The sequence below is a fragment of the Lathamus discolor genome, chromosome 3 (genome assembly GCF_037157495.1).
Source record: "Lathamus discolor isolate bLatDis1 chromosome 3, bLatDis1.hap1, whole genome shotgun sequence".
NCBI classification, from domain to species: domain Eukaryota; kingdom Metazoa; phylum Chordata; class Aves; order Psittaciformes; family Psittacidae; genus Lathamus; species Lathamus discolor.
Genome location: NC_088886.1, coordinates 139,290,834 through 139,307,820, shown reverse-complemented (window position 1 = coordinate 139,307,820; position 16,987 = coordinate 139,290,834). Strand labels below are relative to the sequence as shown.

The following is a 16,987-nucleotide window of genomic DNA, read 5'->3' as shown; positions in this document are numbered from 1 at the left end:
TCATTGTATCAACACCAGAAACATCTTTTTGTGTTAAATTCCCTACATTTCCCATTAGATCATCCAGTTTTCTGGCACGGAAAGACTAGAGATCTGGACAGGTTTAAATTTCAAGCAACTCAGTTGTGTGCCTGACAGAAATGGTTGGAAAATTAAATTATGTTAAAAGTAGTCAGGGGTGGAGGGTTGTTTGGGTTTTTGCTGTTTTCTTGGTTGTTGTTGGTTGGTTTATTTTTAAACAGTTTCAAAATATACTTTTAGTCCAATAAAATAACATTGCTAAGAAAATGTGATAGCATCCAAGACAGCCACCAGCTGGGCAATCAATGGAGAACCTACCTGTGGTGTAGAAGACTCAGATCTCTTGGCTGAATAAGACAGTCACAGTAGGTCAGAACAAACACTTGTATCACCTGCTCATTTGCCACAAAATATTCTGGGACATATATAATCAAAGGGAGAATGATTCTTCCCATGGTCTCTCACCCAGCTCTCTTGACTTGGAGATCTCCAGATCCCCAAACCATTAAAATACTGTGCCATATCAAGTCTCCAGTGCAATCCCTGCTATTCCATTTCAGTACCTAAAGCATGACAGCTCATTGGTGAAGAACAGATAACAAAAAAATGGATGACATTTCTGCAACACTGATCCAAAAGCTGTAGACCTGTCTGCTCCTTGAATGTTATATCATTAAATAATTTATGTAAGCCACAGGCTATTGCCATGCTATCACATTTAACAGCCACCACCAGAAATATCCTCCATTAATTCACTGAATCCCCTTCTGAAATCCATTTACACTTTTATTATTTCTGCCTCACAACATCCTGTAGCAATGAGTTACACAATTTAATTACTTGCGGAATAAAAAAAGCACTTCCCTTTATACTTATTCAGAGCAAGGTCTTGAACTTGGATCTTCCACACATAAGATTAGTATCAGTCTCTCCCTGGAGAGATTCTCAGTCTCTCCTGTTGGAGCTCTTTTGCAGAGCATGAATAATTCACCAGTTATGAGGGAGAGAAGAAAGGAGAGATGGCTGGGGCTCTTATCTGAAACATGGAAAATTAGAACAAAAAGCAGCTTGATTTTGCCCTCCCTACATTTTACATGGAATTTGTCCTTTGTCCTAAAAACATTCCCTCAAAAAGTTAGAAATTTGATAAATTGCCTTTTCTTCTTGCTTCCCTGTCTCCAACCAGGGAAAAAACATGCAGTTAAAAATTCCCAGGCCTACTTATCAACAAGGACATCCCAATAATCCAGTCATTGATGAGATAAGAACTGATGTACAATCATATGATCTTTCTAGACCTATATAACAAACACATTCCTCACACAAAGGTATCTGCATCACCCATCTTTGGTGACCAGCCCAGTTTTCCTACAGCCATATGTTTGGAGGTTGACAACTTCAGCAAGGTAGTCCCACTTTCAAGCTACAAAAGGTCTGTGTATGAAGCACAGAGCAAGGATGTATAGCACATGTTGAACAGTGAGTTACATGTAAATGTGAACCTCGGTGCCCCCACCATGCAACATGTCACCAAATTGAGATTCTGTGGCAGAATGTAGTCAAAGCCAAGACTTATCTCTGTCTTCAGAGAATCACAGATATGAATGAAGCACTATAAAGACAGGTAATTTTTTTTAATTAACAGCCTAGCTAAACCACCATTACTATCTGCAGTTCTGTTTTTATTAATTCTCACCGATTCAGCAAGAATTCCACCAAGGAATAGGGATGAGCAGATGCAACGGGGAACACATTAATAAATCATAAGTGTCACTAAAATTTGTAAACTAACATCTTCTGGGAAGTCTTGGCAATTAGTCTCAGAGCTGTTTTGGCAAACAAAAATTAATAAATCCAAAAGGTCCCTCGCCTGATGATATCCCCACCCGCACAGAGAGGTCGTGATGGAGCAATTAAGAGACACAACAAATGGACCGTCCAGAAGGCTGGCTTGCAAAAGACAAATGAGCTCCATGAAACAAGATGACTAAGGCATCTTAATAAGCAAAGGTGGGACTTTGACCTACATACAAGGTACATACAAAGGCATTTAGACTCATATTTGATGGGTTACTGCTTTTCACTTGATTTTGCATTGCCCCCACCCTTGGTCCCAATGATCTCTGAAGCAATATTAACATGATTGCTTGTTAAAGCAAGGAGCCATCAGAAGGTAGAAAGCCTTTAGAAAGCCACAACTGGAAGAGTAATGAATTCCCTCAAATGAGAAAGGTATTTTTAATCAGGTCATACTTAGTTATTTCATTTATACAGTGGGATAAGGTGATCGTTATCAACATCTGATAACCAGCAACTTCAAACATTCTTGTCACAGATACCCCCCCTAAACAGGCAAACACAAGGAAGATAAGCTACCCTCTTATCACTCTTAACAGTTATGAAAAGAGCACAGAAAAGCCATCGTATGTGTAGCTTTTTGTGAACATTTAGCATCCTTGCAGTGTAACAACGCAATGCCCTTTACCCATTAATTTCTCTCCTTGCTGATACTCAACAACTATTTTCACCTGTAAAGCTTTCTCTATTGCTCCTGTTTATTAACTACGACCCATTTTCTGATGCCTGCTGCGGCACATGTACAGCTGAACAAATACAGATGTCAAGAGCCTCTGCCAAACCTGGTCTGTCAGCCTGAGCAAAAGAACACCGTTTCTCCAAACTAAGCAGGAATTTAGGCATGAGAGCAGAGGAGAAACAACTCCTTGGCCCAAGAACGCTGCATTTTCTATTCTTCACAGCTAGTGACTACCTCGCTGTTTGGATCAAGGAAGTTCTCTTTATTAAATGGCCATGATCTTCATTTGGCGGCAGCTATCTCAGGAATGAGCCAACATGCAGCTATCGTGCATCTCCCAAATAGTTCAAGTGTAGCTCCTATCCCAAGATGGCATCTTGGGATAGGCCTGACAGCCAGGCTGCACTGAGCCAGGGTAAAATGAATAACCCACTGTGAGGAAAAAACAGATTTTCAAAAATACTAGAGGTTAAGAACTGCATTGTTTTGAGATGCTGCTGAAGGCCCACTCTAATCGCAACTCGGGGTGCTGGAAGCTCTAAGGTGCAACTCTCATCTCACACCGCAGTTGTCTGCTGCAGTTCCCCATCCCCTTAGCTCTTCAGCAAACATAGTCTGAACCTAGAAGCTCTCAACCATACAGATTTTGACAGGTGCCTCCCACAGCCTGAAAAAGCTAACCATCATTGAGGTAGACTATTTATACAATCTAACAAAAAACAACAGTGGAGATGCTAAACTGTTGGGCACCCTGCTTTTCAAATCCAAGAGAGGTCAGGATTGTACTTGCACACTCGGCTGGCTCCTTCCCTCCATGCCGCTATTGCTGACTGCAGATACAAGAAACCCTTCTGCTTATCAGCACAGAATTTCTGCACTTTGCATCATTGCTTAAAAATGCCAAACAAAATGTAATAATGGGAAGCATTACAACTTTGAAACCCAGCTCCATTAATTTTCTGCCTGAATACAGTCCTCCAGAAAATAACATGTATCTAAGATGCATGTTGTCAGCATAAAAGTGAAAAACAATAAATATAATCAACTTTGACAATACTGCAGGAAAGTGTCAGCTGGTCATGGTGGCTGTCTGGAGACTGCATTTCAATACAGTCAACTCCAGACAAACTACCATGCCCCACTGCAAAACATGTGGAGCCTGACTAGTACTGAGCAAAAGGCTGTGGCACAAACCAGAAGTTGTCATTCTAAGCACCACAGGCTAAATAATGCATTGCCACTGGGATAGAAACACTCTTTAAGGAAGCTCTGGCTGTGTCATGACCTATTTCAGGTTTAGCTTGTTTTACGGATGATATGGAAATTTGAGTTGTGCTTGTCAAATATCCTGATCCCTGCCTTCTTATTCATCCACCTTAGAGGTTGCTACATTTGGAGCAAGAATACTAAGCCTCTGTTCCCATACTGGAGACGTGGCGTTTCACACCACATTCACCACTGCACACCTACAGAGCAGCTCTTTCTGAAGCCACCCCCACTTGCAACACACCATTACTCCTCTCATCTCCAAGCTAGAAGTTGCAGCTCTTTTGTTTCGCAGCTGTCCCTGTTGAAAAGCTGAGTTTTTTTGTTTTTTGTTGTTTTGTTTTTGTTTTTTTATAACTCAACACGGAGTCTAAGACAACAGACCAACCTCTTCAGGCAAAAAGGATGCTTGGGAATTTTCAACTAATGCCATGGAAACATAATTTCTTGGTTAATAAACAAGAAAACAAGAAGAAATATATGTAAGAATACCTTCATCAGCATTTTAGCCTCTTAAGCAGAAAGCGAGTCATGGTTTTGAGTATGGGTTAATGCATGGGCCGGCATTATGTACCATCAGATAATTTTGCTGGGACCAGAGCCAGAGGAGGCAAACTCCAGGGGACCCATCAAAGGTGGGTAAAATGGCAGCAGGGACTCAAAGCTGACACATGCAAGTGCTTACACTTTGGAAGAAAATCTGAACTACTCCCCACTGCCTAATTAGCTGATGTGTTGCAGTCACGGCTATCACATCGATCATATATATTGCCTGCTAACTTGTGCTTCTTCTGCCTGCTGTATGGCCCTGTTGCCTCTTTGTCTTCATCTGAGGCTGAAAGCTCCCTTGGGATGGAGGTTATCTTTTGAGCTACTGCAATCTGAACAAATAAAATAAATACAACAAATGTAATAAATATATATGTTCCTGAATACTAAAAAAGGAGTGGAAAACTTCTGTTCCAGATATCTCTGCAGAAATAACTACTCAACCCACACTGACTAAAACAGTTGAAAACATTTTAAATATTACAATAGCAACTTCAAATAATTACCCAGAATGTCATGTTCACATAAACCTATCTCAGTACCATACAGCTTTAACAGGAGACAGCATTAGCAACAAGTGCGAAAACATTCACAAGGCTCTTCCTTCGCTCATAAAACCTGTGAAATCTAAAAGGCCCACATAATAAGAAAAGGAGCTCAATAGATTCCTCCCGTTTAGTCACACTCATAACACAAGAAGGAAAAAACAGGACAGCAACAAGACAGACTAATGAAAGGACTTGCTGCCTACCATACAACCTACAGAACTCCCCATATAATACCTCCGAACATAGCAAACACCTCAAATCAAAACCCATTTATCATGCTCACAATTTCTATGGTCAGATCTGGAAGCATTATGAGCATGCACATTTGAATAAATAAGCCACTGAATGGATCTTCCCTTCTCAAATCCTTCTAATAAAATTTGCATGAGATTTTCAACAGAAAAATAGAGGGGAAAAAAACCAAACCAGTACCCAGCCTTTTAACTCTTGGCTACGCACAGTGTCTTTTAGACACCATATTCTGCATATCTAACCATCACATTCTCCTCGTCGTGGTTTAAACAAAGTCAGCCATAAATCACTCAGTCGCTCTCTCACTCCCCCCTTCTTGCCCTCCCCCTACTCTCAGAGGGACGGAGATGAGAATCGAAAAGAATGCAACTCCCGCAGGTTGAGATAAGAACAGTTTGGTAACTAAAGTATAACACAAATCACTGCTGCTACCACCAATAATAATAATGATAAAGGAAATAACAAGGGAAGAGAATACAACACCTCAGCACCAGCCAACTCATAACTCGCCCAACCCCACCCACCCGAGCACTGACCGATACCTCGTCCAACCCTGCAGTCCTCCCAGCCCTTCTGGGTAACTCTCCGTTACATCCTGGGCATGACGTGCTGTGGTATGGAATACCTCTTTGGCTAGTTTGGGTCAGGTGTCCTGTCTCTGCTTCCTCCCGGCTTCCCCTCCTCCCTGGCAGAGCATGAGGCTCAGAAAGTCCTTGGTCAGACTAAAACATTTGTGTTACCAGCTCTGTTCCCAGGCCAAAAGTCAGAGCACAGCGCTGCACCAGCTACTAAGAAGGAGAAAAATGACTGCTGCTGCTGAACCCAGGACACCTCTATTCAGCAGATGCCTTCTTGGACAATTCCTGTAAAACAGCGTGGCCCCCACTATTTACAGAGAGAGTTCCTATTTCATGACAGATCACTCCTGTGTGCTTACAGTTCATCACAGGCGATGAGGTTGCAGGGACTCCAGCCTAGAGAGGGTTTGGGAATTACAGATGCTCCAACAGCACTTCAAATCAAAACCATGTACGTTTACAGATTAAGAGGGAGAACTATTTTCTTTTTGTTGACAGAGAAATAATATTAGTGGGGGAAAAAAAAATCTACAGGAAGCATAAGTCCAACCTTCAATCCAGTTTTACAAAAATCAGGCAGGATATAGCTGGATTTTTAACTATCCAGTTGGATATTTTGCTAGGCAATGAGAACTTATAAAGGGCTGGCATGCCTGAAAAGCTTAAAAAAAATGTGCAGTTATATTTGCTGATCCACAAAAAGACTTCTGTCCACAAATTCTGACGTTTCACTCCATCACAAGTACAACCACAGTCAAGCAGCTTCCTTTCACAGGAGGAAAATGATCACCTCCACTCAATTCAGAGGGAAAAACAAAGATCCAAACCACAACTGACAGGTATCTCTTGTGAGCAAGAAGAGATGTGGCATTCACAAAGCAGAGGGATGTGGCTGGCTGAGGGGGGTGTCTTTTCCTTGAATCTGGCTGCTTCAGTAGCAATGGAGGCCTTTTCTGTGATTTCTTGGGCTCCAGAAGCATGGATTTTTTACCAGAGCAGTGTCTGTGTTCCTGCATTTAAATGCTGACCAATATTTCCTCTGTCTAAACTCGTATCAGCCTGATACATTAGTTTCCAATGTAAATTTTCATTCTCCTCTCTCCTCTTGCTCTCACTCCCTTTTTTAATTACATTCAGGATGTTTTCCTATTGATTTACTTGCCTTTGTATTTAGATGCAGGGGTTAGAAATTTCTCTTATATGGCAATTCAGTTTTCCATTAATAGAAGCCTCTCATGCTATAACCCAGGGGGGACTGAGAAAAAGCTTTTGATGCATGAAGCATGGAGAGACAAGATGATATTTGGAGATTTTATTACACTCTGCTCTATCTTAGCATCCTTTGAAGCACGGCCATGTGATTTGCTGCTTTCTGCCACAAAAGACTCTCCTTTCCTGTGGAAGCAACTGTGCTTGCCAAGCGTTCAGAATAGACGTCAAGCAGCACCACTGCTCAGATGGGCAGCACTCCTGGATAGCAGAAAGCATGTGTTGTATTCCCAGAAAAGAGGGGTGAGGGGGAAACGAACCGAAGCAAAAGCAAACCACACAACTCCTGGAAATGTCCAGACCTCCTCCTGGTATGTACTTCATAGTTGCGTTGTTTGTGACCCATCAGTTCTGACGGCTCAAAGATGATTGGAAGGAGTTACAAAAAGTAACTAAGGAAAGCAAGCCTTTTGCCAGAAGGCTTAAATTCACCCGCAAAGACAGATCCTCCTTTTGAAATTTTCAGTGTTTCCAAAATTTAAAAGAAAATATTAAAAAGTTCCAGTTTAAATAATGCAAAGATTCAGAGGCCTTACTGTGCAAATAGAACAGAAAATCCAGAGAAAAGGAGTCTTTCACTTGGTATCTATTTGCATTTCTACAATGTCCTGTGCAAAGAAATTCATAGTTACTCTCTAAGACTCTATGCTCCCCTGTGAATTGCAACATGGCTTGATCCTGAATTTTCCATGTGGGAAACAAAGGTTTAATGCCCAGGAGCTCTTCCTATGAGCTCTTCCCCTGAGCTTTCCTCATAGACTTTGGAAGAGAACCCAGGAGGTTCTGACCTCTCAACGTCTCTGAATCTCCAGGCCCCACACTGGCCCCTATTTCACTGAAGAAAAGATACAGAAATGTCCCAGAACACACTGAAATATGCTCACAAATCAGTATGTTTCCCCAGCTGACCAGTACTGGATGCCTTCAGTTGTACTGACACCGAACTACATAACCGCCCTTATGGGAAGACTCCAAAACGGATGGTGCTATTACCTTTCTGCAGAGCTCAGGTGACACTGTGAGTTTAGTATTAGGACAGGATATGCCTGCTTGTTGCATTACTTATGCAGAGTAGATTGCTTGGCAATTATATTTAAAGTACAATCACAGTGCTATTTGTACTTGTTAGGTAAAAAGGCAAAAGTTTTTTAAGGCTTTAATACCTTGCTAAGTACCACAGTAAGTGGAAATGACTGTGTTCTCTCTTATTAGCTGCCTAGTTATTTATACTTTTGCAGATTACCATAGTACAGCTCAATTAGGCTTTGGAAGTACTGTTCAAATTGAGAAGTTTCAAGAGCTCTACTTAACATTAAACACATTAACAGGAATAAGCCTGCATCACACGCCCAAATTCTGCTCCAAGCAGGGGCTTTTAAATTAGCTGGGGAGAAAGAAGTACAAGAGAACATCTACCGAAGAGCTGCTCACAGCTGGAGCAGTAGCTGCAGTGCATTGACAGTTCCACCAACTACACTTCCAGCAGGTTTGTGCAATAGCTGTAATACACCAGCTAAATCCGACATAAGGCACTTGGTCTCCCGCAAACCATGGCTGCCTTGTTCAATTTTTTAATTGTCTCTAAGGTAAAAAACACCTAATAACACTTCAATTAAAGGCATAGCATTTCCAACACCACAAGCAGGATGTTAGGAGGAAGAGCAATCCCCAACAGGCAGAAATTACTGGTGATTTCAGAAATCAAGGAGCAAAGAAATGACCTGTTCATAGGGGCGATTTTGGGGAGCAGGGAGGATTTCTATTTATTTCTTTATTTTAAATGTACTCACATCCTTACAAACACACACTCTGTCCTTCAGCATGCTAATGCAGGCCAGGACGCTCCATCTCTCACACCAGATTGGGAGCATGGCAAGTACATGACACTATCCGAGTCTGTCCATAGTAAGGACACCCGTACCTCACTGTGACATCTCTAGTCCTTTAGTAGCTATTGTCCTTACAGCCCAAGGCAACACAGATTCACTGCCAAGAAAACCATCTCAGCTCACAGGGCTGAAGAATGTGGCTAATATCGGCTAAGATTATATCATGCGTTGTGTTGCATATCAACTCGGATCTTGTTCTAGCAAGCATGTACCATCTACAGAGGCTGTTCTCACTGTCTCCTAGAGACTCTGAGGAATTAAGAGAGTTGTCTAAGGGCAACTTAGGGAAGTGCCCTTGCATCAAGAAACCCTCTTTTTTGCAGTCTTCATTTAAACAATGTGTTCCTAATCACGTGTCCCTTTTCCAAAATGCAAATGCTGTTATGATGTTGTGGTTTCTACAATGCACTTACCTCCACAGTGAACTCTCTGTAACACTCCCCAAGTTGAAGTCGAAGAGCTTTGTCAGAATGAGAATCACCTAGGGAAGGGAAAGGGAGGGAGGAAGAGAAGGGGAAAAGAAAGAGAAAAAAAAAGTTTTCCTTTAGACTGTGTTAACAAAACACAAGGCATCTGTCTCAAAGGAGCTTAGCATTTATCCATTAAAGTTGCAGTATTATAGGATCAAGTAAGTTTAAAAAAATAACAAAATCATTATCTTAATGCATCACGCAACCAGTAACATTTAATCACAAAAATGCTTTGCACTTGAAATAAAACATGCCAACAGGAATTAATCAAATACTGTGAGCTGCCCTGTCTACAACTATGGTTATCCAAGGTCAAGGATGTTATCAGATGTGCCCTTTTAACTCAACAGCCCGATCAGAAATTGCAGCCTTTTTTCCTGTTCTGCCACAAACTGGTGATTCTCCATGGAAAGAATTGGCAGGTTTGTTTATGAAGATCCCCATCCAACAAAAGACTGCATTTTGCCCAGAATGATCTTTGTTGTTCTCTGCCTGCTGTCACTGACTCCAATAGCATGGGATTTTCCACATGCTATCACCCTTATGCAGTGGCAAAAATAGAGGGACACAGAGGATGATATTCAGCTTAGATACAGAGCAAGGCAAAGCTTCAACTATACCTTTAGTGCTCAAGGTAAGTTAGAGCCTTCAGGGCCCACTGACTAACTTTCTGACAAGCTATAAACACTCTCAAGTCATATACTTGCAAAGCTGAGGTAAGAGGAGAGGGGACTTAAGCAGCACATGTGGGACCACAGCAGAATGTAACATCTTTCTGATATCCTTGGTACTCTGACCTCAGATTTCACAGGTAAATGTAATTCTATGTATCACCTACATTGCCCAATGCCCCTCTGTCCCAGAAGGGCGGCTATGCATTCAGATAACCTGTGAGCCTCTGTGCAAGCTCCCAGGCTCAAACAGGATGGCAGAAAGAATCTTTGATTCTACAGTGGAAGTTAAGAGCATTTGAGCATCTGTTCCTTGCTTTTTTAGGATAACTAATATTACACAGTTCATTCCCTCAGATTCTACAGGACCAGCCTCAGAAAGAGAGCTTTGGGGCATCTCTTCATTTTAGTTTCACATCATTTTAACATTTCAGCTTAGTTTCCTCCTTGCAGGATTCAAGAACAGGCTAGTTTCTCTTGCGTCTGCTTGGGATGTAAAAGCATCTAGGGACATTTTTAGTAAACACTTGGAGGGGTGGGGTTTGTTTTGTTAACAGATACTTCACAGTATGGCTAAAAGATTGGTCCAAATGAGAGAAGTGACCCAAAGGGCTGAGTTCATTAATGTTTTCCTATACAAGAAGGATCTTTTCTACTACAGAAGCCACATTTCCTTCCCTCCTCCTCCCCCCACAGCAGTGGGACCTGCCACACCTTTCATTTGGGTTTCCCAGCTGAAAGCTGCTGGGTGAGGAGTTTAAATCTTTGCAGAAAAATGCCAAAGGATTAATGAATATCACAATGGCAGCAGCAGTCTGTTACTGCCAGCATAATACCAGGAAAAGACCTGTTCAAATTGTGAGGGACCTTGGTACGTGACTATGCAGTCAGTGCCAATTTAATGGCTTTAGAATAGATGCTCTGAGCGTTCCTCTCTCTACTGGATTCACTTTTCCTGTCCCTGTCCCCAGTTGCATTTTGTCCCTTTATTTCCACATGCAGAAACCTTTAGGAGGAAGATAAAAGCCAAGCTGCTTCCAGCAGGGTGTGAAAAGAAACCTGCCAGGCAGATGTGTGCCAGCATATGCAAGCCCATGTCAGTCTAAACTGATGCTGTGCAGTGAGGAAATAAGAACAATATACTTTTTATCACAACTAAAACCCTGCACACTCCTTCCTACACAAAGGGGGAAGAGACAGCCGCATGTTGCAGCAACCCAGGTTTGTATGCTCCCTCCCTTTACATCAACTGGGATGTGTTCCGACTGGGGCAGTGCCTGCTCCCAGCTAAAACCTAATGACAGCGACATTTTTAGGATGTTCCCTATATTCCCACAGGGGCTCAGACAGGACCCCTCTCCAGCGTCTCTTGCTTGCACCACAGCACAAGCCCTGCTCAACCAGAAATGACACCCTTCTTACTGCTCACAACTATGGTGAGGTTCCACAAAGTTAGCTTTCCAGTTTCAGAGCCTAAACACACTGAAGACAGCAGGATGGTTTCTGCTGAGTTCAGTGGATCCTGGATCCAGCCCTATACATATCAAATAAAATCTCTTTGTCCTGGTCAAATTTCAACAGAGTAATTCCACCTGAAGTTGCAATTACAACTAAAGGCAGCATCCATACTCTCCCAGCTCTTTGTGTGCTTCTTCCCAGATCTCCTATGCCCTATATCTTTGAAGATGTCACTTCTCTAGCACAAACCCTGCAAACCACAGGATAACAGCAGCTTTACAGGAGTAGGTTGAATCCTACACAATGCGTGGGTATAAAACCAAGTAAAAGCACTTGGTTTAGTACGGCTTTTCTGGATTTTTGCCCAGGACAGCTAACAAAAATCCAGCTCTGCCTGCTGTTAATGCAGGGAAAACAAAAGCCCAAGCATCCCTTTGCAGTTAAATATCACAAAAGGCCCTACAAAATGGCAGGAGTTACCATAGGCAGTGGTAATACACATTACAGTCACCTACAGCAACCAAACAGGCCCAGGCCAGGCAACACCCCTGCACCATAACCCCATGTAGCCCCCACATTGTCCCCACCTGTTTTTTAGACAAGACACTTCAGATTCAATAAAAGCAACTCTTGCATTAGTTTGAGAGTTTCAAAACCAGAGAGGACTGGAGAGGCTGAACCTTCCCTAGAAACGCTGGGAAAACACATTCCCCCCACAGCACTTCATCGCGAGACCACAGAGCAAATTTAACTATCACACATGGTTATGACACAAAGCCTTAGAGGCACAGCTGGTTCCCCAGTTGTTTTCATGGGATGCTTTTAACATGGCATAGCTGAGGAATCTTTAAAGCATTTCAGGAAGCTATTCTGAGGCCTCCACATCACTTTCCCGAACCGTGTTAAATAGAAACTAGAAGCAGGGATATCGGGGGCAGATGTGGGCAAGTACCAGAATTTCTAAGACACTGTTATTTGAATGCTTTAGTTGAAAAAGAATGAAACAAAATGTAAGGAAAATAGGAAATATTTCCCAAATTGAATTCTGACAGGAGAGAAAAAGAATACCTACACACCTCGTTGGTTCAAGCCGAGACATTTGTTCCTGATTTCTACTTTGCAGCTGAAGAAGCTTAGCGTGTTTTTGTCAACGCTAACAAATAACCATGGCTTTTCTGCGCCAGGATAATTTTGCATGAAAATCTTGATGGTTTTCATTTTAAAAGCTGAATTCAATTAAAAATTGGAGATTTCACATTTAATGCGCTATTTCAAAACAAAAGAAAACATTTTCTTTCCCTGAACTGAGCAAAAATGCCCATTCTTCAACTTAAATTAAGATGAAAACATTTTACTCTGTGAAAAATAAATAAAACTAAAAAAGTTCCAAGCGATATTGATTCAGAAACAGCAAAAAAACTTACACTTAGGCATTCTTTAATCAAAGTAAATAAAACACCCTTATAGTGCCAAATTAAACTGTTTCTGTTTATCAAACCAACCTCCCCAAAATTAATTTCAAGTCAGCTCAATGCTGAACTGTATTTTTCTCCAGGGTCATACTGTTCACTTCAGGGAATACAGCTCAGATATGAAATTCTCCCATATCCTATGGGCCAGCCTCTGTTTCCCAGGACACCCCTGCACAGGTATCCCTGGGGGCACCAAGCAGCTTAGCTGGTTGAGAATGAAGAAAGGGAAAACCAGCCTGCAGCACGGAGAGAGAAAATAGGCCAGGCTGAATTACAACTCCCTTAAGGCAATACAACCCCTCTGGAAAATGCAATTTCAAGCTGAGCTTACCCAAAACTAAATGACCTGAATAATTCAATAAACTGTTTGGGTTTTCTAGACAGAAGGGGGAATGGAGAAAGGATAATCAGAAAAATATATTTTCTTTTAAAACATGTGATATTCCAGTCCTAAAAGAATTTCCTTATGCACTTTATTTTACACACATGCCGCTCCACAGCCCATATGTTTTTGCTCTACAGAAACAAAACTGCTGAATACCCTGCTACAATGTTTGCATGACAAAAATGCCAAACCCTGTCAATTATTTATCTTCAATGTCTTATACTACATTACAGGTTGAGAGTCTCTGGCACTGAAAAATACCTTCATCATGCTGTATAGTATACTGAACCACTAAAATCAGATTTAGTATGATGAACTTGTCCTCTAAAATAAGGCCAGCAAGTCTCCAAGACGGGCCAATCCAGCAGCCTTGAGTCTTGACACAACCTGATAGGCATGACAGTAGAAAAAAACGTAACCAGGAATGGTAGCCCAGGTGTCATTCCATCTCGAAAACATATCCCTGAAGGGATCCCTATTGTTCAGACTATTATTAGGAATCTCCAAACCCATAAATCACAGAAGTGCTCAAAAGCTCTTCAGAGTACTTGGTGGCGTAACAATCTTTCATTCCTATAAAATTTTACTATGAAGGAAAATTACTTTAGTTCATTAAACCCTCCTCCAGATCCTGTGAATTTTAAACTGTCAAAGTACTTTACATATACCCCACAGTGAAATATATAACTGTTTCCCACAGATTAGTGTGTAAAGGCATTGCACTTCTTTCAACAGGTTGACAATGAACTTCAGAACAACCAAACAATGCTACATCAAAGGCAGACAATGCTTCTGTATCAGTCAATGCTCATATTAGAGACAGGAGAGATAAGAGCACAGCAGCCAGAGAGAGTAGGTGATCATTTCAGGTGGCCATCTGAAAGGCCAGCACTGATCCAGTTATTGAGATTCATCTCCTCTCTAAATGATCCTGCTATATCAGCACAGAGATTAACACGACTCATCAGTAGCTATGTACACATGTTTACTAAGGCTAATTAATGATGAGCAAAGGGATGAGCACAGGGCAGAGCACACACAGCACAACAGAGAGATCGCTGACAGATGTACATGTGAAAAATGTGAGCTCCTTGCTCACTTCCTATGGCATGCTGGGTCTCCATTTCCTGCCTGCAAGAGCTATTCCCATGATGTTTGCAACCTTTTCTCACCAAACACATCAGCCACAGGATGCTTGGCTGCAATTTTCATTTGCCTTTCCCCAATCCATACGAGAGCAACAATACCCAACAAGTAAATTTCAAATGTGGATAACCACAGGCTGCTGGGAACCAGTATCAGTAAATTGCTGAAGGTAAATTGGCTTAAAATGCTCTGGAACCTAAAAGCCAGCAGCACTGCTCTATGGAGGTCCTTAGCTGTTTCTTTCTTTTGGGGTTGGTTTGTTTCAGTTTGGGTTTTTTTGGTGGTGGTGCAGTAACTAAGCACCCACCAAGACACCCACTCTCTCCCTATCACAGGGGGATGGGATGGAGGAGAGAACCAGAAGAGCAAAAGTGAGAAAAGCTTGTAATTCTAGATAGAGACAGTTTAATAAGTGAAGACGCAAACAAAGAAACAGACAAAGACAGTCCCCAACTGCCTCCCACAGCAGAACAATGCAAAGCCAGCCTCCGAACAATGACTATTTTAAGAAGACTACTCCACAGCTGTTATTACTGATGGCGCTATTTGGGACAGGATACCTCTCCGGGTCTGCTGTCCCAGCTATGCCCTTTCCTAAATTTCTTGACTGCCCTCATGCTACTACTAGGGCAGGTGGAGTGAGAAACAGAAATCCTAACCCTGTGAAGCACTGTTCAGCTATACCTAACATACCAGTGCATTACCAGCACTGGTTTAGCCGAAAATTCAAAACACAGCATGACATGGGCTGCTCTGCCATGGCAGTAAAAGTATTTTCCTAGACCAAGGCAGAGTGGCCCTCAAAACTAATTACTACATAACTTTGGTTCCACCAAAGTCTCTTCACACAAATGTGCCCTCAAAAACACGCATGTGTGTGATCACACTACACATCATCATCCTTGTTTACCCTGGAGATCTAAGTGCAGTTGCCAATACCCGAGTGCCATCTCCAGCTGTGAGAACCATATAGCCTTACTACAAAATCTGCAGTTGAGGAACTTAAATTCCACAGGTGTTTACAGATTCTGCAAGCATGACCACTCTGAAACAAGACAAGTAATGTCATCTTCGTGTTACTGATAAGGAACCAGAGGCAGAGAGAGATTAAGTGTTTCTTTACATGGAAAAAGAATCCAAATCAACTTCTAAGAGTTTGGTTCAATTCACTTTGCAAATACATCAGAAAAGTCAAATTAAAGACCATTTTATCATGAAAAAGAGTCTTCATCCAGGAATTTAACGTAGCTGAAACAATCCACTTCAACACATTTAGATAATTTAAGCTAAGAGGCATCACCAGGAAGATAAAGCACCAGTTCAAGTTCACCCACAGTAAGACAGAACAATTAGTAAAAAAAGGAACACTTACACCTTAAACACCAATCTACCTTCTTTTCCCCTGCCTGGTGAGTGCAGCTGAAGAAAAGATATCTCCAAATGCTAGAGGTTAAGGAATAGCACATCCTAAGATATGAGAAGAAAACAACAGACGTACCAACAGCTAACATAGGCCAAAGCCTGCCCCTGAAAATCAGAGCAACAATTTTACAAGACTAAAGCGATGCCAACTTAAGCAGCAGCAAAATACTTTCTCTGTTTTTATTCTCTTTTTTTTTTTTTTTTTAATCTCTAGAGAGATGTAGATCTGTGGGTGGCTTCAGGCAGTGCAGACAAAAGAACCCTCTGAAATTGAAAGAGACAAGTCCCAAGATCACACACAAAAGCAAAACATGTTCCAGTGAACTTGTGATCTCTGAACAGCTGAGACTGTCAAATTCATCCTCAAAACAAGAACCAGTAACCAAAAGAAATATATTCTCCTTTTATCCTTCTTTGCTTGTGTAGCTTTTCATTTTCTAGTACAAAAACTGCCAGGGTATGCTCATTCTGTCCCTTCTCCACCTCCCTTTCCATGTAAATCAGGCAGCAGGAGCCAGAGCACTGAGAAGTCTTCCTATGGATTCCCCTGGGACACTAGGGACAGATCACATTATCTTCATAAAAGAGCCCCCAGGATATAGGCAGCAGTTTGACATTCCCATTTAAAGGGCTTGCAGTGAGTGTACAGAATTTGAGGGGGTTAAAAACCAAAACCACTGCAGTGCTTTGAAGAAAGAGCCAGCTCTGGAAAGCCCAGTTCCCTCCTCACATATGAGCACCAGCAGGAGCAGGGCAGGATTTTTGTACATTGGTTCCCTGCTTTGTAATTCAAGGGCAAGCCCAGTCTCTCAGAGAAAAATCACCTGTTGGTATCAACACTGAGACAGGCACCTTTTCCGGGGTCATGAATTTACCTTTCTGGGCTCACATAAACTAGAAAGGATTTTGAATTGAACCCAACAGAGTTTCTCATGCCTTTGGTTTTAAACATTTTGGTGTCGGGACTGTAATTTAGGATATATTCAGAGGTGCCTTGCACATAGAAGTCCATGCCATGGTTGTGAATGCAGCTGAGCAACACCACCACCAAAGCA

At 41.8% G+C, this 16,987-nt stretch overlaps 1 protein-coding gene across 1 annotated transcript in view; it reads right to left on the bottom strand.

Annotated features, from left to right (window-relative positions):
- Positions 1-16,987, bottom strand: part of SORCS3 (sortilin related VPS10 domain containing receptor 3) — a 306,718-nt gene that overhangs the window by 205,000 nt on the left and 84,731 nt on the right. Inside the window, exon 2 of the mRNA XM_065672945.1 lies at positions 9,322-9,389. Within this exon, the coding sequence (XP_065529017.1) occupies positions 9,322-9,389 (68 nt within the window). The remainder of the gene's footprint in view (positions 1-9,321; positions 9,390-16,987) is intronic.